Consider the following 27,818-nt stretch of genomic DNA (forward strand, 5'->3'; position numbering starts at 1 on the left):
TCAAAGAGATTCGGCCAGGATGGGGTTCAAAGAGTTCGGTGGTGCCCACAGAGAACGAGAGAGGGAGGGAGGGGGGAGAGGGGGGAGGGAGGGAGAGGGAGAGGAGGAATACAGCGAGAGAGGAAATTTCCCAAGAGTTGACTGGCATGACAAAATATTAGTCGAGGGTTCTTAGAATATTTGGAGGGGAAATCAGGACCGGTAGGCTACACGTCACGCTCTGGAACGTTACACACACACACACACACACACACACACACACACACACACACACACACGAGCTCAAAGCGAAAGTTTCAACATCCTAGCTGTAATGATTCAAAAGTTATCGCGTTACAGACAAAAACATATTTGCACAGTTGAAAACAATACCTTCCGCGAAATTCTTTTGCAGGCGGTAAATATGCAAATAAAAACATGTCCTGCTCTCTGCCACCCTCACTCTCCCGACTATAATTGTCCCATAGCAATTACCAGCGTGCCCTGCCGGCATTGGCCTGGCTGCCACGCGGCTGCCACGCCATGCATCTCTTATTCCAAATTTGTCCCAAGTCCCGCCCGCCGCCACAAGCTCACAATTTTCAATCGTCGTCGAGTCCCAAGACTACCCACATGCTGTCCTGAAGACCACTTATCAACCCGGACTCTATATAAACTCTCTAATGAGGATCAAAGATGAGCACCGGGGGGCAGCGAGAGTCAAACAAGATGGCACCACTATAAAACACTTGCCAGCGCCATTACGGGTTGGGGCTAACCACCAGGCCCCACCAAGAAAGCCTACCGACGCTATAAGCCGAACGAAAAAAATACATACATACATACATACATATATTACATACATAAATGCAATTAACCATTCATACATGCATATATACATAAGACCTACAGACAGACTTGGAAATACATAGGCCTACATACATAATACGCATACATACATATACAAGAGGAAGGGGGAGAAGGGGGAGAGGGAGATAGGACACACACACACACACACACACACACAGGCACGCACATTACCTACACTCACCCTGACAAAGAGTATACACCAGCGAGCTCTCAAGTACACATGAAGCTATTCCAACTTGTGTAAGGGGCATACATCTACGCGTGCACACACACACACACACACACACACACACACACACACACACACACAGCTGCCCCTGGCGTCCCAGCATAAAGTTTTGAGGACTGGTTCGTAGGCTTCAGCCATATTATTCTCTCTATCTCGCTCTCGCTTCACTTTATCTCGTCTCTCTCGTCTCTCTCGTCTCTCGTCTCTCGTCTCTCTCTCTCAGCCTTGGATTTTCAAAGATACGTAAAGTTAAGTCGAGTGTGTGTGTGTGTGTGTGTGTGTGTGTACAGGAGAGACACGCACAGTATCATTCAGGCGGTGCTGGTATAGCCTGGTAATGCTGGCTTGTGTCGGGGAGTAAGGAGTGTAGCCGAGGAGGGGGAGGAGGAGCACCCCCCCCCCTCTTTGGAGTATGCATCTCTCGCCCACACATCGCTCTTTAACACAGAGTACTGACAACGGATTTTCGTCTCATCAACTCCCTTCCTCTTACTGATGACTGTTCTACCACTTATATCATGGTTCAACGTTCTTTTCCTTTCTATCTGTTATCAATGTTATCATACTAATTGCTCTTCTGAACTTGATAACTGATAACTGATGACCCTCCCCTGGCCCGCCGAATGCTGCCCAGATTCCTAATGCAAGAGTTGATAAGGAACGCCATCAATCTTTCATCAATTTTTGGTAACCTCTGTCTCAGCCTTCCTTCGTTTGTATTTCCTCCTTCCTACGACTTGAACGCTTTCCAGAGCAGAGTATCAGGAGACTTCTCCAATCGAAAACTGTCCATCTCTCGATACTTTTGTCCTTTGAGTAGAATCGGTGATTTCTGTGTTAATTTTCTTTCTATTGTTTTGCCTCTGAACTGTCTCCCCCGAAAAAAAAAAAAAAGAGGAAAGGGCTCCTCACATACGCACACAAATAAAATCCACTTAAGTTACATTCATATCCTTTTGCTATCATTCTTCCTGCTTGTTTTCCCCATCCATTGCTCCACCCTTCCCTTCCCTTCCCTTCCCGTCCGTTCCCCTCCCCCGCATGAGCCAGGCAGGTCGGAAGCATTACGAGCGCTTCACACAAGGATCATGGCTGCCATCAGATGGATCACTCTCCTCCTCATCATTTATCTTCCCATCCATCCGCCCGGCCGTCCACGCGTCCATCCATTACCCGAGGCCTGTTTGCCGCACTGACCACGAGGGGGGAGAGGCAGGAAACCGAAGGGGACTGTAACCACTTCGAAAGAGGGACGCAAACCACTCGTTACCATTTGAAGGACGACAACAGCCACGGATATGGGTGAATCAGCGTCCTCTCGTCACCTCGCCGCCCCCGCTGTGCCCTGGACGAACCCAACACACACACTCTCTCTGGTGAAGCCGACCGGATATTGCACTGCGCGATGTCGGGGAAAAATGTGTCTCTCTCAGTGTGGGCGCGACGTGGCGGGAACAGGGCCGTGAAGGGGAGGGGAAAGATCGAGGAAAGGACGGGGAGTAGATATGCTTGGTCTGGGGGGTATGGGGCACTGGGGAGCGGAAATATGCCTTCCCCATGAGCGGAGTGGGGCGGGCAGTAGCAAGCGGGACCCAGGCAGCGAGGGAAGATGGCGGCGGCGTCGGGTTGGCTGAGGCAGCGCTGGAAATTGGAGGCGACGTACAGGAGACGCGGCCACAAACGAGAACTGAAGGGCAGCGAAATACAGTAATCCCGCAGCGAACCTTTGCTGGCGCGGCTAATCTTTGTCTGTGCGTTGGTGCTCGTAGGCGTCTTTGTGTGTAGGTGGGCTGGTGTTGGGGATGGAGATGGGGTGAACGACACATCTAAGAGAACGTTTGTGGCTCCTTAGACTTGACGGTGGAGAGTGTCAAGGCGAATTACAAAACCCTCAAGTTAGTTCCAAGTCTTCGAGGGTGACGGGCAGCCTGAGTTTTACCAAAATCTAATTATAACAAGTCTGTTCACGCGCAGGAGAGGTTAATTAGATTTTGAGTCTTACTATGGTCCATATCATTAAACGTATCTGGATCCCAGTACGACTATTACCCAATCCGACAGAGAAGAGTAACCGGGTTTTCATGGGTGTTTTTTTGTTCATGGCGCAGAAGTCGTGTACTAAATCTATCACTAGGATCACAAAACCTTCCATGAAAACCCCAGCAACTTCTACGAGAGGATTTTCAAACAGGCGAACTGAGGCGACGATACGTTAAAAAATACGGGCTTAAACATCCCCCAGGAGACCAGAACACCCCCACTCACATCTCCCTCCCTACTGCTAGAGCTACCCTTTCCTATTCATCTCCCTGCCGCTCTTTTTTCCAGACTCGTCCATCCTTTCCCCCAAGGTAGCCGTCGTAACGCCTCCTCCCTCACCCGTCTCCCCCAGGCACCCACACACGCGTATAGCCAGGTGAATGAGGCGAACAATAACATTAGTAACACGTCATGCGTCTGGCTCTGCTAACTGATTCCCAGATCCCTTCATTACCATCATGCCCCCCCCCCCCCCCCCTTGAGTCCTGTACCCAACGCCACCTCACTCTCCTCCTTGCCCCCTCACCCATACCTCCCGCTGCTCCATCCGTCACCCCCCCCCCCCCCCCGCCCCCACCACCAATACCACATCATCGGCCCCTCATCACATCAACATAGCCTGAATCCGCATCATAATTTCCCTTTGTTATGACACACACACACACACACACACACACACACACACACACACACACACACACACACACTTATGGTACAATAGTATAGTGTTGAGGAGTAGGAGGAGGAGGAGGAGGAGGAGGAGGAGGAATAAGAAGAACAAAAAGATAGAGAACAAGAATAAGAAGAAAAAGAATAATGCCAGGGCACTATATCTGTAATCAATTCACTACATCGCTTATAAAGAAACAAAACCTAGACAAACGCCTCTCAGCGTCACGGTAAGGCAGCTTGGTGGCTGATTGGGAAGCGAGGGACGTGGCGAGAATGTTGTCGCCTGAGTACACCCTCACAGGCTCTATCACGGAAACTCTGGGACCAGAGTGACCGAGGTGCGCGTGGGTTGACTTTGTCCTCCTTGGCTCACGATGTGAAGGACGTTAGGTACAGTTACACTAAACACTGCCAGCTGGGCGCTCAGCAGTCACACGTTCACAGATCCTGTTAGATCTCCATAAAAGTAGCTGACCAGATTCAGAGAAGTAAACATTTTTCCAGTGGCGGCACTGTCACCGTCATGCTCTGCTAAAAGAACGAGCTGAAGTGGCGGTCAGCCGTACAGTGAGGTAAGTGGGGACGCACTTTTTCTGGTTTGCGTCATGCAGTAAATGAAAGGCGATTTAGCCTTCAGGCAGAAATATATGGCCGCCATAATGAAGTTGGGCTGTAATACATAATGTGTAAATCCATATGAAGTAAATAAAAGAATATAACACTTTTCCTAAGCAGAACCACATGAACGAAATAAGGGTAAAAATTTCGCTACGGCATCAATGGCCTTGCGATGGTCTGAGTCCTCCACCACGGCACGAGCGTCTTGTTGTGGTGCGTTATTGATGTGCGGCTCCATAATTTCCCTTAGGTACGAAGCACGACAAACCAGTCGTAGCGACCCGTGCCACAAACCTCGGAAGAAAGGGGAGCAGGAAAGGGAGAGAGGGAAGGGAGGAGGGGGAAGAGGATAAAGGCGAGGGAGATGGGAGGACAAACGAAGAGGAAAAGAAGGAGAGGGAGGGGAAGAGGGGGGGGTAATCCGATGAGGGAGGGGATTTTTATGATGAGGATATATCAAGTGCATGGAGGGAGGGAGGGAGGGAGGGAGAGAGAAAGAGAGAGGGAGAGGAGGGAGAGGCGATGGGTATATACATTTCATCCCTCGCCTATTTGTCATCAATATGTATCTATCAATTTAATCTGGTTTTATTTATCTGTTGACTTATTGTTTTTGTTAATTAACTTGTTTATTTGTCGACTCACGAATGGAAACTACTCTTTTTTTTTATCTTGCTGTACACACACACACACACACACACACACACGTCCTTATATGGCTGGTTCTTGTCCAACTGTCAATCATCACCCCTTCTCTCTCTCTCTCTCTCCATATCTTCCTCATTTCTTACTTTCCTCTGTTCTTTCTCTTCTTCATACCCCTTTTTTTTATCTTCCTTCATTCGCTACCTCCAACGCTTCACTCTTTTTCTCTCTCTTCCGTCTTTTCCTTTCTCGTCTCTTCCTTCATTTCTCTCCCCTCTCCTCCTCTTCATATTTCTCCTTCCACTAATCCGGCACTTCATCTAACTCCATCATTCTTCTCAGCTCTCCCTCTCCCTCGCCCTCCTCGGCCTCATCTGAGTCTTCACCGTCTTGATCTTTACTTTATTCGTTAGGGCGTCCTGCTACAAATCCCTTTCAGGCTGCTCGAAAATTGGGCACCTGGGGGAACATGGGAACGGTAATCTGTGACAACCCGGATAGTGTGTTTGTAGCGTCGTCGCCTCAGCATACCTGGTGCTCCGCCCCTACACAGCTGCTGCTCCACCCTACAAACCTACTCCGGTAATCTCCAGGAAAAGACTCAAGGACCCCGCCTCCAGCACACCTGCGGGCAGTGATAATTCTATCCAGCCGCCGCCAGTTCGGAGACTCGCTAATACTGCCCCGAGGCCTGTGAGGTCAAGTCAGCAACCACCAGTCTCCCCGCAACACCCACACGCATCACAACTCACTCCCTCTCGTCTCGTTCATCTACGCGCCGTCGCCGCCTCCGACCGCGTACATTAGCGTATACAAATAAACCTAAGACTGCTTGACTGTGCTTTTCCATCAGTGTCCTGGCTAAGAAGAACACTACATGTTTGCCTTGTGTCATGGTGTAGTAATTTCTCACCCACCACAGGTTCAAGGAGGCCACGAGCAGCTGCAGCATATGCCCCAGCTACCTTACTACAAAACTACTAATGATGATGATGATAAGAAGAGAGTAAGAGACAGAGGGCGTTGGTAAAGCCTTTGTACTGCAGTGGACGAGTAATGGCTGACTAGGAGGATGATGAAGATTAGTTCCTTTATTTTCTCTTGGCAATTATGTGAAGAGAGGAACCCTGAGCTCTTTTGATCAACAAGGGTGACACAAGCCTCGGTCCTTTACTTTGGTCGGTCCTAAGGTCTGCGAAAGCCAGTATTTGTTAGGTCAGAGGCGGTAACCCAACTCTAAAGCCGAATTCAGATTATTCATACATACATAAAGACAGACAGACGCGTTCTAATGATGGCTACAAAGAAGATTGACTATGAAGATTTAAGGACTCAGGAACTTAACGTATGTACAAAGATCAGAGGCGGTAACCCAACTCTGAGGCCTAATTCAGAGCGCAGGTTGTGTAAAGCCCCTATTTTTAAGCGTATCGGCCCCTCGGTTGGCCTGTTTGAAAAAGTTTGAAAGTTAGGTCAGAGGCGGTAACTCAACTCTGAGGCCGAATTCAGAGAGCAAGTTGTTAAAGCCCCTATTTTTAAACGGATCGGCACCTCGATTAGCCTGTTCGAAAATCCTTTGGTATTGAAGTTGCTGGGATATTCAAGCTGTGTTTTATGATCCTCGTGATAGTTTGACACGACTTCTGCATCGTGAACGGGAAAATTACCCATGAAAATCCGGTCAATCTGCTTTGTGGCCTTGGGAAGTAGTCTCTCATTGAAGTTGCTGGTGTTTTCATGGACTGTTTTGTGACCCTGGTGATAGTTTTACATGACTTCTGCATCGTGAACGGGAAAATCACCCATGAAAACCCGGTCAATCTTCTCTGCGGCCTTGGCAAATAGTCGTAATGGAACCCCGCTACGTTTAAGAATACGGGCATCTCTTTCCATCTGGGATTCGTTATGATACAGAATTTCCACCACCACTTGGATACTACGGCTTATATTTGCATCCTTTTCCACTGCCAGCCTCCCTCCCATGCCTCTGCGCTAACTCAATTCCATAAAACTTACTGATATCATTAGCATAAACCATATATTAGGGGGGGAGAGAGAGAGAGAGAGAGAGAGAGAGAGAGAGAGAGAGAGAGAGAGAGAGAGAGAGAGAGAGAGAGAGAGAGAGAGAGAGAGAGAGAGAGAGAGACATACAGACTGACACATACATACATACATACATACATACATACAAACACAGACAGACACATTCATTCATACATACATACATACAGACACAGACAGACGCGTTCTAATGATGGCTACCAGCGTACGGAGAAAGGCAATAAAGATTAAAGTGAGTGAGCTAAAAAGTCACTGATTGAAATATTAGATCCTCTCTGTTACGGTGACCCTCGACAAAGGAGGTCAGTTCGTGGCTGAATCATCCCCATACATCGACGAGGAGGTGGGCGCGGGGGGGCGGCACGTGTAACCCCCTTCACCGTGCAACCGCCTCCAGGTCGCGCGCCTCACCGAGTGCGCCGCCAGGCAGTCAAGGTTCCTCCCCCTACAGGACTCTTCCCCCATAAAAAGAGTGTTTAGATGAGTGGCCAAAAGAGAGGTTAATTTCATGCTTTCCTTTGCCATGAGCTTAACAGGCGTCCCTTTTAGCTCCCCTCCTGCAGACACCATTTATAGGTTTCCCCTTGCATAGTCACCAGGCGTCCCTTAAATGTCCCCTCCCGCAGGCAGGATCTATCAGCTGTTCTTTAAAGGCCCATTCCACTGGCAGGATTTATCAGCTTTTCCCTCCCATGAACTAATAGGCGTCACTTAAAGGTTCCACATGCAAATTTATTAATATTTCCTGCCATAAGCTTTAGATGTGTCCCTCCGGCAACCCCTTAAGGTTCATCATAAAGAAAGAAGACGGTGAGCAAGATTGATGTTCATGAAGTCCCTGTACCATGGTGCACGGGTCAACATGGGCTAGAGTTGGTAACACTACACAGTCACCCTGGGCACGCACTCTGACGGCCATTACGAGGCGGCCACATTCATGGTCGGGGGTCAAGGAGCATCGATTTATACAGGCTATCTGGTAATAAGGTTGCCGGAACTGATCTTATGGCGAGGCAAGTCCACGCAGCCTGGCCAAGAGTAAAAGCCGCGAGTGAAAGCCCTTCAAACGGCCGTGTGCCAGGCATGGACTCTCAACCTCCCAGCCAAGAGATGAGTAGTGTATCTTGAAGTCAACCGCCCAAGGTGTTAAGTTTTGCATTTTGTGACATTTTAAGCTATCTGACTACCTCGTACTGTACCTAATCATTCAATAATACTCCTCACCTCCACCTCTCCGAGTAAGTGGTGGCCTTCCATGTGGCTCGGAACATTTATGCGACACACCCACAGAGGGCTGTGCACGAAGCACCGGGTTAGTCCCAGGTCAGTGTCCCTAATACAGAAGGATATAGATTCCCTCGAATCAGTACAAAGAAGATTGACTATGAAGATTCTAGGACTCAGGAACTTAACGTATGTACAAAGACTAAAAAATATAAAAAAAAGTGTTTCAACTTAAGGCCGCCTAGCCTCTTGTAGTCTCCCTACATCCTTGGCCGCCGCTGGCAGCCCTGCCACCATCAAAGTTAGCTTTTCATGGCGGCCACGCCTTTCATGGGGCGCGCGCCGCCTACTGCAAGGCATCAAAGCGGCATCAGTCGGTGGGATCCTCAGACTCTTAAAGAGTTATTAAAGCGAGTCCTCCGGTCCACAGTCATTATTCATCGTCCTCTCCTGAATAACTTATCTGTCATGAATCTGGATCAGAATCAGTTTAACGGTGACGCTCTTTCAAAACTCGACATTGAGTAGAGTACTCACACACACCACCACCACCAGCAATGGAGGACAGCAAAGGTTACATAAAGTGATGGAAAATGGTTAACAAACATACTTCTTCTTTAGGCTTCACTGAGCATGACACCACCGACGATGAATTATATGTGTTGCTGGCGAGGATTGGATACAAAAGGTCAAAGAGGGGGTCAATCAGGTTCTATTGAGTGTTTCTTTAGGTTCACGGTACAGAAGAAGGCTCAAACTACCACCAGGGCCATAAAACTAGTCCTGGAAATGCCCCAAACTCCTTCGAAAGCCTTGTCAAATATGTGAACTTGGGCGCCTAAATGTTTAAGAATGCGGCCCTAAAGTTTATGGCAGCATGTTATCGATATTGCGTCATTCACTGTCACACTTTTGCCTCAGATTTTAGCCGACACGATACACGAACAAGTACTGAAGGACGGCCGATACTGCAAGGTTACGTAGTGTGGAGACAGGCAGCGGGTAGATAAATACTATAATGAATTATATAACGGGGTAATACAACACGCTTATATAGGGAAGTGTGTCCAGTAAAATTCTCTCTCTCTCTCTCTCTCTCTCTCTCTCTCTCTCTCTCTCTCACACACACACACAACACACAAAGGAACTAGGGGTTACCTTTTTTTTTAGTCAGTATTTCCGCATCGACGAGGTTCACTTTAATCTCTCAGGCGGAACAGTTTATGTGAGAGAGAGAGAGAGAGAGAGAGAGAGAGAGAGAGAGAGAGAGAGAGAGAGAGAGAGAGAGAGAGAGAGAGAGAGAGAGAGAGAGAGAGAGAGAGAGAGAGAATTTACCTTCCGTCAGACGTCCAAACAACCATCAAATGCAGACTTTAATTAAACCAAGAGAGGAAAACATGAAACACACACACACACACACACACACACACACAGTGTTGCTATATTAAACGTCCACATCAAAGGAAGCATATGAAAAAAACTGGGCCATGAAAATGAAATAGTGTGTGACATCTGTAAGCTGCCTGGGTTTTTAGTGTGTGTGTGTGTGTGTGTTAACTAGTACTGTCAGTGTTATTTATCATGTCTTCACTAATAATAATAATAATAATAATAATAATAATAATAATAATAGAGCAGTAATAATGAGTAATAATAATTATGACCATCAAACAAATGTTTCTATTGGTATTCTGTTCAGTTCAAACGTTTATACTAAATAACTCATATATATATATATATATATATATATATATATATATATATATATATATATATATATATATTGTAGCAGGTTCACTAACAATACGTCAAATAGTAGCTTTTCATACTTTCCCCTCCTTTTCTTACAAGGTCTTTAGATGAAACTGATCAAATCGTTAGCATCTGTGCGGTCACTGCAACCTTCCCGAAATAGGTTAGCACGGTGTTTTCAGAAAATGATGTACAAGAAAACATTCGCCCTACGCTGACCCAGTCCATGATGCTCTCGTCAGCTCACGTCCAACAGAATAATCCTCTTCTTTTTGTGTCCTTTGTGAATCACATTTATCACTTTCTTCATCATGTTCGTGATGTATCTAGTTAACATGGAAGAACACGGTTCTCTCAAGTAAACGTAATTCATATTAACTTCTCTTCCTTATTGCTATTTTCAATAACCATATTTTCGCTTTTTACCACCTTTAGTAGATACTTGCCATCTGCCTGTGTGCTCCTGAAAGGCAACACTTATGACCCAGTGACTCTAGGAACCAGACTGAAGAATAGACAGGTCACCCTTACAATGCTGTGCAGTAGGAGAAAGTAAGGCTTGAAGGTTAACTACAAAATCTGGTTGAGTTGCGGAGTCGGTGTGACTTACCAGCATACCGAGTGAGACTCGTATGCCCCACTTGATGCTTTGCTGCTTCACCCAAATTACAGTCTGAGCTAATCAGGCTGGTAAGAGACACGCCAGTCCTCGTCGACAAATCGACTTAGACGGCGTCAGCCGATAAAGTCGGCGCCTTCTCCATGAGTCGTCACCCGACTAGGAGGCTCATGGCCCCTCCGAGGAGGGACTTATATTAATCTTTGAACAACAACATAATCAGGGTATATCTTATAAGTGGCTCATGCTGACATATATATACCTGAAATCATTCACTGATGTGGCCTCAACGATTGTGTTACCTGCCTGATAACCATCAGGAGCTGACCAGCGTGCAGCGGGAGAGATTGAGGAGAAAGGACATAACTACCATAATATGCATAAATAGTTCATCGACAAAAATACATAGTACTTTATGTTCCTGCTTAATGCTAGATAAAGAACGGCACCAACAATATAAACAAACATCTACAACAACTACAAAACAATAACAATAGTAACTACAGCAAATATATGCACGACAACAATAACAACAATAATAATAATAATAATAATAATAATAATAATAATAATAATAATAATAATAATAATAATAATAATAATAATAATAATAATAATAATAATAATAATAATAATAATAATAATACATGAACAACTACACACATACATACATTAACAACCTGCCAAACTTAATACCATACGTACTTTCTCTTCCCTTCTATAAAACTAAGCTCGAACACTACCCCCTCTTCCAAACATCTATTACCACTCTACATACCCCGCTACCGTCCCCTACTCTCCTCCAGCACCCACCAACCTCGCATCCGAAGCCTATCTGTCTCCTCGCCCTGCAGAGTGGTAACAGTGCGCCGCCGCCAATATAATGTGCTTGGTCGCCTCACAGCACCAGTGGGAGAGGGGCTCGGCAGGTGCAAGTTGGCTGGTCATTCTCAGTGTCGTATGTTGATGAGTTGGTGATGAAGGCAATAGGCAGCACAACGCAACGAGGACTGCAATGCTACCACAGACTCCTACGGTGGAAAGAGAATGAGGAAGGTGGTTGTTAGAAAAATATAGATGAGACCCTGAAGAGGCGGTGTCAGGTAGTAGAGTGAGAAAGAGAAGAGGCCCAGAAAAGACGGTAAAGAGTAGTAGTGTCAGAGAGAGGATGCTGAGGAGGAAATGAGAGCGATGGGGTTGAGGAAAAGAGAATATGCGTTCCTTTTCTTCCTCTGCGCCCTTATCCAATGCCTACCACAATACACTTCACATCCATACACTCAAATCTACCTCTTCTTCCTCCTCCTCCTCCTCCTCCTCCTCTTTCATACTACCTTCTTTCAAACTACCTTCTTTTCCTCTTCTTCTTCCTCTTCCTCCTCCTCCACACTTGCACTTGGTTGACGCTGTGTTCGCAGAGGAAATTCATGTCGAACTCGCAGTGGAAGTCGGCCCACTGGTACCCGAGCAGGCCGCCAACCAGATACATGCAGTGCTGGTCCCCGCCGCTGGGCTGAGACGGGCCCCAGTTGCTGTAGCTCACCAACTGGCCTGAGAGGGTGGGATCGGTGGAGGCAGGATTAAAAAAATGATGTCTCAGGGTTAGCTCACCAATTGGCCTGCGGGGGATCGGTGGAGGAAGGATTTAAAGAGGTGTTTCAGGGTTAGCTCACCAACTGACCAGCGGAAGATCGGTGAAGGCAGGGTTAACGGAGAGGTTTCAGGGTTACTGGTATACGAAGGGTCGGTTTTGAAGGAAAGGTGTTATCTCAAGAGTGAAGATAAGGCTATGAATAAAGATATACAGATTGCCGACGTTCGGGGCGAGTGGTAGGGGCCGGAGTGAGTGTGTAAGTGGTTTTCCAAAGGGGATGCTCCAGGAAGGGTGTGTGGACGGTGGAGTACGAAGAGAAGAAGCTCCGTTTACAGACAGTTTCCAGGGGACGAGATAGATAGATAGATAGAGGTTAATAGATAGAGAGAGATATATATACAGACACAGACGGACAGGCAGACAAACAGAGTGAGAGAGAAAGAAAAAAATAAAAAAAGAGAGGGGGGGAGGGGTGTGTATATGGTGTGACTTGTTTTTTTTATTATTATTATTATTATTATAGCACGAAGGGAGTATTAGGATGAGCAGCAACAGGGGGTGGTAGCTGCTAATAATAATAAAGGTATGTAGGATATCAAGACAGTAATATGAAGGGGGGAAAAAGTAATAGATAGACAGAGGTTAATAGATAGAGAGAGATACAGACACAGTAATCTAGTAGCGTCAATGCTTCTGTGGAGACTAAACTGATACAGGCAAAAATAGTGAGAAAACAATAACATACATTAGTCTGTATACGAGGAAAGTTGTTGGATAAATATTACTTACTGTTAATAATCACTACAACTAAACCCACTGTAATTTTATCACGCGCTATTCTCCTTTCCTCCCTAGCTCTTTCCTGCCCTCCCTCCCTCTCTAACTTTTTCCATCCCTCCTTCCTTTCTTTCTCTGGTCGGTCACGTACGATTGTCAAGCTAGCCGCCTTCCAGTGACAAGCACCACCGCCCTCGTGACCGTGTTCCAGTACGTGCCTTCCCTACCAACGCCCCGCGAGACACGACAGACTGCCTCCTGCTGGGGTCCCGATCATGTTGCTCTTCTAATACCCTGGAAACCTACACTTGTACCGTAAACTGTGGAAAACATTGAAACTACAAGACCACTGCAAGACCCAGCAGAGCCCAAGACAGCCTGGCATGGTGCAGCAAGACTTAGTGCGGTGCTTAACTGATTCACGGGACAACATAACTCAGCAAGGCCCTCAGCACTCCTTCCTTCCTCAGCAGCACAGCCCAGAACGAAGCACAGTGGCCCAGAATAGCCCCTCGCGGTACACACACACTAGCACAGTAGAGCACAGTACACCTCAACATGACCCTCAGCACTCCTTTCCTCAGCACAATGCCCCGCGGTCCTAAACAGCTCCTCGCGGCCTCCACACACTAGCACCGCCCGGCTCGGTCCACCTCCGTCCCGCCGACACGCTCTCACGCCATAAACCCAACCCAGGCGATGTAATCAAGCCAGCGGGTGTCCGGGCCATCAGATACAAATGAATTCAATGGCGTATAATAGCCCCCAACGCCTTTTTGTGAGCTTCCGGCTGAAACACAACTAACGCCGGCAGCCGCTCCTGTTGGGATTTACGTAATTTAATGCAACGCGCTGCACGTATTTCATGGCTGGTGTTTTAAAGAGTTCCGCGGGTGGAATATAATATCTTCATTAATACATTCATCACCCGCTTTATGAATTCTGCGTTTGATGATGATTGACCCTCTCCCCCCCACTCTCCACATGGCCACCTGCCCCCCTACCCTCACACCTGAATATGCCCTCCCTCCCCTCCCTCACCTGCAGTACCCATCCCCCGTCCCCCTCACTCACCTGTAGGGAACCACGCCCACTTTCCGTTGTGCCCGTTGTCAGACCCGCCCACCCACACGCCGCTGTTGTGGTTGCCTGCAAGAAGAGAGTCATTACGATTATCTACCATAGTCACAGAGAAAATCAATCCGGCTTTCATGGGTAGTTTTCCCGTTGAAGAGGCTGAAGACGTGTAAAACTATCACTAGGATCACAAAACAGTCCATGAAAATCCCTGCAACTTCTACGAGAGACTTTTCAAACAGGTAAACTGAGGGGCCGATACGTTTAAGAACACTGGCTTTAGTTTTTTCCTCCTTGCTTTCATCTCTAACACCTCCGATTCCTTCTTCTCCATCGTTAACCTCTACCCTCCTCGTCCTCCTCTTCTCGTCCCTGCACCTCCTTACCATTCAGCGTCAGCCACTTCTTCACGTAGTAGTTCTCCTCGGCCGTCTCCAGCGTGGCCAGGGAGACGCCGCGGCCGAAGGAGTGACAGAACTCGGCGGCGCGGAACCAGTTGAGAGGGAAGTAGCCGTAGAAGTAACACCGGGACCCTAACTTCTGGAAGGCCATAGGGCAGGGCGAATCCAGGCCCTGAAGAGAGTTGCGGCTCGGGGCTGAAACAGAGGGAGCGAGGGGAGATAGATATGAAAGAGCTGAAAAGAGAAAGGAAGAGAGAAAAGAAGAAAGCAATGATGGAAACATGAGAAAGGAAGAAGTGTGAAAGATGAGAAATGAAGGATGGACGAAGGTAGGGAGGGGAGGTTAAATGGTTAAATAAATGGAGAAAATAGAAAAAAGAAGAAGAAAAAGAGGAAATTGACAAAGAGAGAAAGAAAAAGGAAAAAAACTGAAAATGAGATAGAGGGGGAGGAAAGAAAGGTAGAGAGAAGTGGTATAGTACATTGACAAACATAAAAGGTTAAGTAGAAGTAGGTTTAGAAAAAAGAAAAAAAAGAAATGAGAGAGAGGAGAAAGAAGGAAAAAGAACTGAAAAAAGACTAACTAAGGAGAAGGTAGAAAGAAAGGGTATAAGATAAGTAAACAACAAAGTATCAAAAAAAAAGTTAAAGTTTAGGAAGAAGTTTAAAAAAGATGGAAAGGAGAAGATGACAGAGAGGAAGAGGTCAGGGAAATGAGAGAGGAAGAAAGATAGAAAAGAAGAAGGAGAAAGAATAAGGAAATGGACAAAGGTTAGGTATCAAGGGTAAGGATAAGAAGATTAGAGGTAAGAAAAGAAGAGATGACAGAGAAGAGAGGAAGAGGAGAAGAGATGAGAAGAAGGGGCAAGGAGAAGAAAAAGAAAGGAAAAGAAAATAAAAGGTGAAAATTAAATGGAAGCAAGTAGAAAGAAAAGAGAAAAGAAGAAAGAGAATAGAAAATGAGAACGAAGAGTGGATTAGATGAATAGGAAATTAGGATAAGAAGGACGGAAACGAAGAAAATAAGAGAGAGAGAGAGAGAGAGAGAGAGAGAGAGAGAGAGAGAGAGAGAGAGAGAGAGAGAGAGAGAGAGAGAGAGAGAGAGAGAGAGAGAGAGAGAGAGAGAGAGAGAGAGAGAGAGAGAGAGAGAGAGAGAGAGAGAGAGAGAGAAGGTGGAAGGAGTATTAAAGGAAGGTATCAAGATGGATGGAACAGCTGTGGTGGGAGTAAGGAATAAATATCTGCCTCCTTTTACGTCTTCCTCTGTTCTTTGAAAGTAAATGTGAAGCTAAAAATAAAAAAATAAAATAAATGAGTAAAAAATAAGAAATAAAGCAAAGAATTAACTGATGGAATAAAAGAAAAATAAATTGCATAAAAGCACAGCAAAAAAATGTATATTCAACATCGAATGGAAGGAGAAACACACACACACACACACACACACACACACACACACACACACACACACACCGCAAATTTTGTCATAATATAAATAAATAAAACACTTCAGAGATTCTTGCATTAACGTTTCTTCACAAAACTCTTTAAAACCAGAAAAGAAAATGGAAGTTTAAAAGAGTCACGCACATGAAAGCATTACACACACACACACACACACACACACACACACACACTGGCCAGTCAATGCCTTCCACGCTCTATATGCGAAGCTGGCGTGAGAGAGAGAGAGAGAGAGAGAGAGAGAGAGAGAGAGAGAGAGAGAGAGAGAGAGAGAGAGAGAGAGAGAGAGAGAGAGAGAGAGAGAGAGAGAGAGAGAGAGAGAGAGAGAGAGAGAGAGAGAGAGAGAGAGAGAGAGAGAGAGTATAATCTTATTCCATTTTAGGGTATAAGCAAGCTCTTCTCTCTCTCTCTCTCTCTCTCTATTGTAATTCATGTCTATTATAATTCATGTGTCTATTGTAATTACTGAGTATCTACTGTAATTTGCGTAATAACCACTTAGGTGGATAGTAAAAAATCTGAATTTGAATCTGAATATGAAAATCTCTCTCTCTCTCTCTCTCTCTCTCTCTCTGGCTCCGTGCACGCGCCGACAATGTGCAAAGTTAATGAGCAGAAAAAAGCGCAGCGGCGGAACACGAGGAGGCGGCGAGCGTGAGCCAGCAGCGTCTTCAAATGCTCGGGAGTATTATGCTTGCTATTCTGGTCTGGGGGAAGGTTATTTTATTTCTTATTATAATTTCTTTTTCTTCTTCTTTTTGATCTTCTTCTTCATCTTTTTATTCTTCCTCTTTTTTCACGGAGGTTGTTGGGGGTTGGAGGGTGAGTTGTTGTTTTTTTTTTCTTTTTCTTTTAGTTTTTGTTTTTTAGGGCTGGTGGTGGCTGGGGGTAGCTTTGTGTTCTTACTTTGAACTGGTTTTCTTTCTCTCTTTTTTTTTCTTCCTTTCTTTGCTTTATTTCATTCTGTCTTTCTTCTTTTTCTCTTTCCTTTCTTTCCATTATTTCTTTCCTTCTTTATTTTCTTTTTTCGTTCTTTCTTTTTGTTTCTTTGTTTATTTCCTTCCTTCCTTCCTTCCTTCCTTCCTTCCTTCCTTCCTTCCCCCTCTCTCTCTCTCTCTCTCTCTCTCTCTCTCTCTCTCTCTCTCTCTCTCGTCTCTTATCAGTAACATCAAACAATTCACAGTTTTCATGGTCGGCGGTAACGGCACATGGACAGGAAGACGGTTAACGCTGAGTTTGTAAACACTCGTAGGAGTCTCTCGACCATATTCTTAAACCTTTCAAGCCCAAGCACACTTATTTGACACGGTTTTTGTAAGAGTTTCGGGCATTAACAGAGATAGTTGAATGACCCTTCTAGTAGTTTGGCCCTTCTTCTACGACATGAACGAAATAAAACACTCATGGGAACGCGTTTAATCTCTTTTTCGGCCTCTAGAATTTATTGATGTAAGAGCAGGAAGCGTCTAAGAATACCGACTTCTGTGGGAGCTATGTCAGACCCTTGGCCACCTCTCACCCTCGCTCGGCCGCTACGAATGACTGCTGTGATGATGAATAAGAATGATTGCCACCCCCCACCCTCAAGGATTCAGGCCAAATACCAGACTTATGAGTGTACCTGTAACCTGGAGACTGATATATAGTGTAGTCAGTGAAAAGTGTAAAGAGACAGCTCACCCGTTTTCATATTTATTTATTGATTAGTGAATCCAATTATTTATCAAACTTTCGCGCACGTGGACGCGACATACGTGTCACTGTAATTGTCTGGTCCAAAAGCACAGCTTAAGATTGACGCGACTGTCGCGTCACAGGGACAAAAAAAAATCACCAAAAATTATGTAATTCTCATTGACGCGTGATACTTGGTCTGTAGACAGGCTAGCACATGTCGGCTCGAGGTAAGCTGATAGACCCTTCTGGCCAGGAAATCTTCCTGGGTGACAGAACAGAAAATCTCTTCAGTTGACTCTCTCTAGCGGTCGCGGACTGGTTAGTGTGTCAAGATGGGTGCAGGGTTCAATATTTTTTTTCTTTCAAGCCTAACTCATCAACTATACGTCATATAAGAAATCTGAATCTACCATTGTATAGATAATGATCTGTTCTTTAAAATGAAACCATAAAAAATAAAAAATAACTATAACAGTTAATAAGTTAATAAATTAATAAGTGGAAAAAGTAAACTTTTTTTTTAAATCGTTTTTCGGTTTTCAAATTTATGACCGTTATAATTGGTGTATCAAAATTCCGTTTGTTGCGCTAATTAGCTCATAAATGTCTCCTTCTTTTGTTATTGTACACAATTTGTTATATTTCTACTCCTTCTATGTGAAAATGTGAAGTTTTTTTTTTTCAGAAATCGGTTCGTGTCACTTCATACATTATTTTCTTTCTTTCCAGATGAAAGAGCTTACAATATACGGTGGAATGTATCTAGTTTCACAAAAGTGAACCGAGCAAGACATTCGACAAGCGAGTTTCGAAAAAAATTATACCGCGCGATCAAGGTAGCCAGTTAGGTGTGCGTTTTTGGACGAGAAAATCAGATGGGAGGGTGTGCGCGAAAGTAGAGAGATGACTCGACTTACGGCTTCTACTTCCCTTTATTCCTAAATGTAAAAACAATATATAATTGGGGATTTGTGGGCCTTGAAGTGTTGAAAATATAGAAGGAATGTAAAGCTTAAAAAAATATAGATATATATATATATATATATATATATATATATATATATATATATATATATATATATATATATATATATATATATATATATATATATATATGCACGAAAAAAAAATGGATGTTTGGTAATTCTGCCAAGGATATATTTTTGTTGTTGTTCTTTCTGTGAAATGAAAATAAAATGTAGGAAGAAATTAAATATGAAACGTCGAATAAAAATTATATATGGAACAGAAAATAGTTTGCGTGAGTAAAAGGATTACAAAGAGATGGACGTCCGGAAAGGGTAGAGAGAAATGGAATACGTATTCCATGAATATTGTTGAAGTAGGTTTACGAGCATAGAATGTTAAGTGAAAGAGATATCAAAGGTGAAAAAGAAACACAAAAACGTATCAAATATAACATAGAGGTATACCAGGTTTTGAGCGCATCGGGTCTAGAGTACGAGTAAATCAAGACTTATTTGCCGACCTACTGGAGGTTGAAATACCTGGGAGCACAGAGTAGGGCAAGCGGTGACACAGACCGAAAAATAAATTGCAGGACACAGGCGGGATGGAAAAATATGGCACGATTTGTTAGGTGTAGGTACTTTGTAATAAGAATATACCAGTAAAGTTGAAGGGGAAAGGTATTATAAAGGCCGCGGCCACACAGAGAGCGAGAAAGCGAGCGAGAGCGGCTAGGCGAGTTTCTGTGGCCACACAAAAAGCGAGGCGAGGCGAGGGTTGTCATAGCAACGCGACCCGCATTCTACAGATAGACCATCATCTGGACATAATGGCATACGTGCTGAAATCGTTTTTACAAGAGAATGGTATGATGAAGTGCCACGTGTTCTCATGGCTCAAGAAAGTGTGAGACATGTCAGTGTTAACACTAAAGCTGTATGCATATTTTATCTTGCAGACGATACATAGGACTTAATGAAAAAAGCTACTCAAGAATTGGCAAACATGTGAGAGAATCGAAGCATGTCCCTGCCCTAAAGGAGCAGAACGTACCCTGGCAACAGTTGTTGTGTGCACACATCCATTCATCCCTCGCCCACGCACCGCCGGTGCACACGAAAGATGAGGTGAAATGTTTTAATAAATAGCTCCGTGCTTTACTTATTTGGCGTTTTTTTTTTTTTTTAATCTGTATACACCATCGTGTTCAGGAGGCTTTTCTCTATAAGATGGAATTGTTTGTTTTAGTACTCATTTCATAGCCGCTGCAAATGGTAGTTATATGTAAAATGTGTTATAAACATTATGGAGTGATTCTTTAGCTTCAACTTTTCACTATTTATTTAGTTTTGGTTTTATTGAGTTTTCACAAACATATTTGAGTTATGCAATCACTGCTGCGTTTAACGGTGTTAACCAAAATGCCTTAGCTAGTGTATGAGTTGCGTTACGCCAAATAATAGGGAAGCATGTCTGTGATGTCACTCCTTCTGACCGAGCAATCTCGCGCGAGAAAAGCGAGAAAAGTTAATCGTCAACTCTTCTCGCTTTCTCGCCTACCAGTTCGCTTTCTCGCCATTACCTGCTCGCTGAAAGTGTGGCCACCTCTACTGATTATAATGTATTAAAGTTTCTCGCTCTCACTCTCGCTCGCTTTCTCGCTCCCTGTGTGACCGCGGCCTTATAAATGTTGTGACGCCTACGATGATGTGAGGACTGGAATTAAGCCATACCAATGAAGAGGATGAATGAATGGATGTGACTGGATGTGGCAGAGATGAGGATGCTGAGGTGGACGATTGGGATCATGAGATAAGACAGGAGTAAGGAAGAACGTTCAAGTTAGAGAGATGTCAGTTAAGTACAAGAAGCGAGACTGATTATATGTACAGACACGGGAAGAAACGAGAGAATGATTATGCTGGACGGAGAGTGTTGGAAATGGAACCACCTGGAAAAAAAAGAGGAAGACCAAGAAGACGACGACAAAGAAGATAAAGATGAAGCTAAAGATGAAGATGAAGAAGAACAAGAACATCGAACCACTGAACCTGATCTGAGGAAAGACAGGATTGGAGGAGAAGAATATTATGTTTGCCAAAGGAAGATGGGAAATACTAATCAAAAACAGCGGCCTCGTATACAACTCAAAAATAAAAGCTAAAACAGAACTGAGGGCCGAAATCAATTTTAGCCTGAATATAAAAACGAAGGTACTGGGTCTCTGTTACATGACCGTTACAACAGAAGAATAAAAAGATAAAATGTCGCGAGTTTTTTTTATATGTAGCTCGACACAGTTCTGCTTCGACTATTATTTTTTTTAAGTCATTCCTCACACTATATTTTTACCTTACAATTTGCTACGCTTGTTAAACTTAACTGGCGCTGATCTTTCGCTTTTTCTACTACCGATGCGAGGCGGAGAGGAAAAAAAAGAAACCAAGTGAAAGTTCGATTTATGCCTCGGATGATATACGGCAAATGAGGGAAAGGGAAAATTTGAAAGTGATATCCATGAATCACTAATGTCTATACCTGTGTGTGTGTGTGTGTGTGTGTGTGTGTGTGTGTGTGTGTGATGATACCGTAAATGGAAAACAGATTACGTTTGTGTGTGTCTGTGTGTGTGTGTGTGTGTGTGTGAGAGAGAGAGAGAGAGAGAGAGAGAGAGAGAGAGAGAGAGAGAGAGAGAGAGAGAGAGAGAGAGAGAGAGAGAGAGAGAGAGAGAGAGAGAGAGAGAGAGAGAGAGAAGGGGGGTTCTTCCGTATGTCATTCAGTCAGTCACGACCACTAAACCATCAAGAGAGAGAGGAAACAAAGACAACCAAGCTCTGCAAATAAAGAAATTAAGGACTTTAAAACACCTTGCTACCTGACCTCCCCCTTCGATACCTGCCCCGTCTCACCCCGTTCCACTCAACACCCCGGCCAGATCCAACTCATACCGTCCCACCCCACCCCCATATTCTCAAGTTCAAGTTCAAGGGGCTTAACACACCCACATTGGTTAAGGCTTTGATAGACGTTAACGGTAAGTCCATGGGTAGTTTTATGAGCCCAGTGATAGTTTGACAAGGCTTCTGCTGTACCATGAACGTAAAAAACACTCCTGAAAACCCGACTTACCTCCTATGTGGCCTTGGGAAACAGTGATTGTGGGGGCAAAAAAAAGCGTCTGCGAATATGGTCTTCGATTCGGAACCTACACGATCTCGGCCCCAAATGTGTGTGTGTGTGTGTGTGTGTGTGTGTGTGTGTGTGTGTGTGTGTGTGTGTGTGTGTGTGTGTGTGTGTGTGTGTGTGTGTGTGTGAGTCGGAGTCCAAAACCCAACGGACAGGGAAAGACAAACAGAAAAACAAAAAACTAACAAAAAGGCTAATTCGGCGCTGATTCGGTCCCTGACGGAGGCCGATTCACAAACACGGGAGCACAGATGAGTGTTTGCCTTTCTGACGCGGAATGACACTAGATCACGTGATGAAGATAAAACAAGAAAAAAGAAAAAAAGAAAGGTATATGTATTTCTCTTGATTTTCGCTTCGTCAATCAAGAAAAAATTAATACCCACTGAAATGGAATAAAAACATCTGCATAGCTATTTGAATCCTTAATGGTACGAAATAGCATCGGCCCCTCAACTTACGATAAAAGGTACCACGAAAATGAAGAGCTTATAATTCCTCCTCTTGAAATTATTTTGTAATCTTGCCAAATGTTAAAGGTAGGATAAAACCTCCGGGATAAATGTTACAACAGGCAAAAAGTCAAGCAAACGCCTCAGAAGAGAAATATATGCAAATGATCACGATAAAAAATAAAACTAGTGACAAATAATAAAAACAATGAAATCAATGGAATGAAAAAAAGTTCAAGGGTATAATAAGAAATAGAGGATAAGAAAATAAAGAAAAATATGGAAACCAATAACAAAACAATAATTAGGGCATATAAAGACAAACAAAAGCATATAATAAAGTAAATGAAAAGTGTTTAAATATAGATAAACAAATACAGATAAACATATATAACTTAGCAAACAAATAAAAACAAGAATTAGGGAATACACAGACGTACAAAAGCATATAAAGTAGACACATAAATGCTTAAGAAAAAACAAATCAATAAATACAAATGTAACACAGCAAGCAAATAAAAAACAAAAACATTCATCTATACTCACCCAAAGTGGACCGATTCGTCTTGCCTTCCACCGGGCTCACCAACACCACCACCACCGCAACCACCATCACGACCATGACCTTCACCATCTGCTTCCACGCCGTGCCACAGCCCACTATCTTGCGTCTCCTGCACCCTCCACGCCTCTCGACGCAGCATCCCCCGCCACCGCGCCCACAGCATCTGAGGGGGGCCATGGCACTTTCTCTCATGGCACTCTCAGGCACCATCTCGTCACCGCCTAGTTCGTCATCGCGTGTGCTGGGTCACGGCCTCGGCTTATGAGTTTCAAGAGTCTGTTTTTCTTCTTTTCTTATCCGCCTCTCGTTGTTGCGTGGTTTGTTTCTTCGTTCGCTGTCACTGGTTCGGAAGATTGGTTAAACAGGTTGGAGTATTTGTTCTGATCTTGTAGTCGTTGTTGTCTTTGTTTTAGCTTTGTTCTGCTCACTCATATAAAAGTTCCAGTGTTTGTTTTGAGCTTGGTATAGTTGTCTTTGTTCTGTCTTTGGTCGTTCGTTCACTCATAAGAAAAGTTCCAATGTTTGTTTTGATATTGTGATTGTCTTTGTTCTGTCGGTGTTCGTTCACTCGTAAAAAAAAGTTCCGATGTGTTTTGATATTGTGATTGTCTTTGTTCTGTCGGTGTTCGTTCTGTCGTTCACTCGTAAAAAAGTTCCAATGTTTATTTTTGTCCTATGGTTGTCTTTCTTGTATCTTTGTTCGGTTTGTGCAGTCTTAATAGTTCCAATGTTTGTTTTTATCTTGCAATTGTTGTTTTTGTTGTATTTGTGTTCGGTTCGTTCGTTATCGCGGTCACTGGCTCAAGGTTGTGGCTTACACGCTTCGAATAATTGTACTACTCTCGTTATTGTTTTTGTTTTCCTTTACTTCTTATTCTTGTGTTTCTCAGTTTAGTCGTCGTCTTCAGCGTTTCCAGTTTATGGGGCACTTCGTTCAGGTCGGTTTGGTTTGCGTCTTCGTTGTCTTGTTCCTGTTATCATTTGCAGAAACTCACCCGAACTTGAACTTTTGGATGGCAACGAAGTGGACTCGTGACTTATTTTTCCTTGTTTACTGTTAGTTTCCCTATTTATCACTCCAGTCACTCCCGCACATGTTTTCTATATACCGATTCTTGGAGGTCCTTCATAATGATTCTTCGGGGGGGGGGGAGGTGCTTGACTTCACTGGTTTAATATTTGCAGTCTGCTTCCTCTTGGGTGCTCACGGAGTTTCACAGCGAACACGCAGACAAACACTAATCGCCAGACACGTCCGGCTTGATGCACAGGCGAACGCACAAACACAAACGGACCTTTACGCACACACACGAAGTAAAAGGTTCTGCGAAAAGAAAAAGTCACTGTTTACCCTCTCCATCAGACATGCTTCGTGGTTGCCAACTTTGCTTCTTGTTCTTGTTGATCTTGATGCTGATGTGGGACTTCGTGGAGAGAGTTCATGGATTGGTTGGTTAAATATTCAGTCATTATTTCTTACATTCCAGTCCTTAGGGATATTTTTTCTTCTGGTTTCTGGTTGCGACATTTTTCTTTTCCTTTCTTTTCTCTCCTCTTTGCTTCCTAGTTGTTGTTTTTGTTGTTGTGGTTCTTTGTTTGTTTGTTTTTATCTTACAATGTTATTTTTATTTATTTATTATCTATTTTATTTTATTTTTTGTTCTTTCTTCCAATGATTTATTTCAGTTTTTTTTCTCTTTCCCTTCCAATTATTTTTTCACGGGTTCTTTTTTGTAGGGGGAGGTATTTCTCATACACTAATTTTTTTTTTCACAGTTTGTTTTCAATCACACTATTAGTTATGTTATGATTCCCCTTCGATGAGTATAATTACACTGATCACCGATATGTTATAGTGTTCCCTGACGCCATCTGTTGGGAAAGAAATGAGGGAAGCTTTTGTTAGGCTTTATATCCACCAAAATAGCACTAATTAACAGTATTGTTTTTCACTGACTGGCGTCCTGAAAATAGAAGAAAAACATTACCTGAAACAAAAGGAAAAAGAAAATTTTATTTAGTTGGAATGTTATATCAAATAGTCTCTCTCTCTCTCTCTCTCTCTCTCTCTCTCTCTCTCTCTCTCTCTCTCTCTCTCTCTCATAATAAAAGGCTGAAAGAACCACCGACCACACACACACACACACACACACACACATACCTTCTGGTGCATTGAAATTATGTCATGAAGTCAAACACACGCACACACTTACACAAAAGCAAACAAACGCGAGCACACACACACACACACACACACACATACATACATACATACATACATACATACACACACACATACACACCATATGGCATAGACGTTTCCAGACACATGCTGGATATATAGAGTATGTTTCCCGGTCAAAGACTCGGGTTGGTGATGGATGTTTATAATAATAATAATAATAACAATAACAATAATAATAATAATAATAATAATAATAATAATAATAATAATAATAATAATAATAATAATAATAATAATAATAATAATAATAATAATAATAATAATAATAATAATAATATAAATTAAAAGAACAATGATTATGATATTTTTTTAACAAAGGAGAAGAAGAAGAATTTACATTGATGGTAATGAGGATAATGAAACTGCAGATAGTGACAATTAAAAGGATAAGAATAAAGGTAACAATAACAGTGATGACGATGACCGTGGGAGAATGATGAGCAAGGTGATATAATTACCCTAAAACAGGTACTCGTGTGTGTGTGTGTGTGTGTGTTATGGAAAACATGACAGGATGAGAGAGAGAGAGAGAGAGAGAGAGAGAGAGAGAGAGAGAGAGAGAGAGAGAGAGAGAGAGAGAGAGAGAGAGAGAGGGGAAGGGCACCCTCCCTCCTTCCTTCCTTCCCTCCCTTCCTGTTCATCCCAGACTGTACCAACCGCAGTAAGACCCTCCCTTCCTCCCTCCTACGTGTTGTCTAACCACTCCCTCCTGTCACTAATTGCCTCCGTCCCTCCCGTCTGGCTACCTGGCCACTCGTATTACCTTTGGATTTAATTACTGGGTTCATTCTTTATTATTATGGTATTACGTGTAAGGGTTTTTAAGCACTATTTCCGGCACACCCACTTACCTATTTATCCGCCTGGCTACCTGAGGGCCTTCAAAGGAACATACAAAGACATTACTGCATGCATATATATAAATAATTAATGGCTATAATACCTGTCTACCTATATACATACCTATATGTATAAAGGGAGCATAGATAGATAGGTAAAGATAGATAGATATAGATAGGCAGATAGATATATACATGTAGATAGATATAAACGTACACACACACACACACACACACACACGAGTTCACGGAAATAAACCGAGGAAGGCAAGGCAAGGTGCTTGAGAGACCTGTTCAGAGACAGCTTTCCACTTTCCACCTCGAATGACCTAAAAAAAAACGCCAAAAAAGTCATGAATATTTACTTAAACTTCATAAACTGAGATTTGGAGACAGGACCCTGCATATTACAACTAGGTAAATACACACACACACACACACACACACACACTGAGATGATCCTTGCCCGCACGCGTTCCCATGCTTGCACGTGCACTCCCACGCACTGCCGGGCGAGCCCTCTTAACACACACACACACACACACACACACACACCTACACACACACACACACACACACACACTTTCTATGCATCACAAGACAAGCAAAACAAACAATACTGCAAGCCGTGCACAAACAACAAATACGCAAATCATGGCCTCAAAGAGCGAGTAAGCTTTTGGCTGTGGTCCCATGGCCTAACCAGCCCCCTCAAACATTGCGGAAGAACAAACATTTCAAGCAACCCTATAAATCAGACTAAATTGAGATATAAAACCAACGTATAAGCACACTGCATAGTCACCTTTAACCTGAGCTTCCTGGCGGCGGAAACTACACCGCCAACGACGAACAAAAGAACAGCAACAGCAAGAGGTCTCGTCACCCTGGTCGTGGATGGGAGACAGGAGCGAGGAGCGGCATCACCACCTCTACACTCGAAGCGGCTGCAGCACTGACTGACTTTGCTCGCCTCTTGTCTTCCACGCCACCGCCTACATTGAGCAGAGAAAGTCTTCCGCTAGCGACCTAAGTGCCGGGTGGGATGCTTACTCTTAAAGTTTCTAATTACCGCATAACCTGACAGTCGCCGGTGACCGATTGCCGTTTTCAAGAGCGGGCGAAACCGGTAATTATATGGGGAAGAGACATAATTGCTGCCTATATACGTGGTTCTCGGTTAGTTCACGTATGGGTGTAGTACGTAGTGTGATCCGCGCTAATTTCTCCTTTTTAAGTGGAACGCACGGCACAGTAAAGTTCCAGGTATTCTCTCATCCAGAACGGAAGTGCTTATACGTGAATCAACGCCTTGCCCATTTCCTTCCTCCCTTCCTTTATTTTCTTTATCCAGCTTTCCCTCATCCCTCTCTCTCCATTATCCGAGTTTCTGCTGCTTGCATTAGCTTATCAGGTCTCTCTCTCTCTCTGGTCTCAAGTTTCAAGCGTTTTCACCTTTTTTGCGGCTGTGTCCGCCTACTCCTCCCCCTTTCCCTCTTTCTTACAAAGCCGCGAACATAAAATCACCCAACGATTACTGGTTGAAGTGAATTATCCGAAACTTGAGCTATTCTGACAATCTAACATGACCCAGTATCTAACGTGGCTTGACATGACAACACGTAATCAGATATGACATGACACAGCTAACCTAACGTGACATCACCTGACCTGACACGTTTCAACCATTCACTTCTCTCCCTCGTGACGTCTTGGAAGCGTTACCCTCAGTCACAATATTCTTAACAGCGTTTTATTTCTTACAAATCCCATAAAATAATACCAAAATATAAAAAATACTTCTTTCTTTATCGTGTATTTGTTTTAGGACTGCTGGGACGGTTTTTTTTTTTTTTTAATCTT

At 43.8% G+C, this 27,818-nt stretch overlaps 1 protein-coding gene across 1 annotated transcript; it reads right to left on the reverse strand.

Annotated features, from left to right (window-relative positions):
* Window positions 1-10,211: 10,211 nt before the first annotated feature.
* Window positions 10,212-27,273, reverse strand: LOC127007476 (perlucin-like protein). Its single transcript, XM_050878548.1, has 6 exons — window positions 26,761-27,273; window positions 22,853-24,743; window positions 14,544-14,753; window positions 14,155-14,229; window positions 12,059-12,260; window positions 10,212-11,740 (listed from the first exon to the last, which is right to left on the reverse strand). The coding sequence occupies exons 2-6, from the start codon at window positions 23,079-23,081 to the stop codon at window positions 11,728-11,730; spliced, it is 729 nt and encodes a 242-aa protein (XP_050734505.1). The 5' UTR covers window positions 23,082-24,743; window positions 26,761-27,273; the 3' UTR covers window positions 10,212-11,727.
* Window positions 27,274-27,818: the final 545 nt, after the last annotated feature.

The sequence above is a fragment of the Eriocheir sinensis genome, chromosome 35 (assembly GCF_024679095.1).
Source record: "Eriocheir sinensis breed Jianghai 21 chromosome 35, ASM2467909v1, whole genome shotgun sequence".
Lineage (NCBI taxonomy): Eukaryota > Metazoa > Arthropoda > Malacostraca > Decapoda > Varunidae > Eriocheir > Eriocheir sinensis.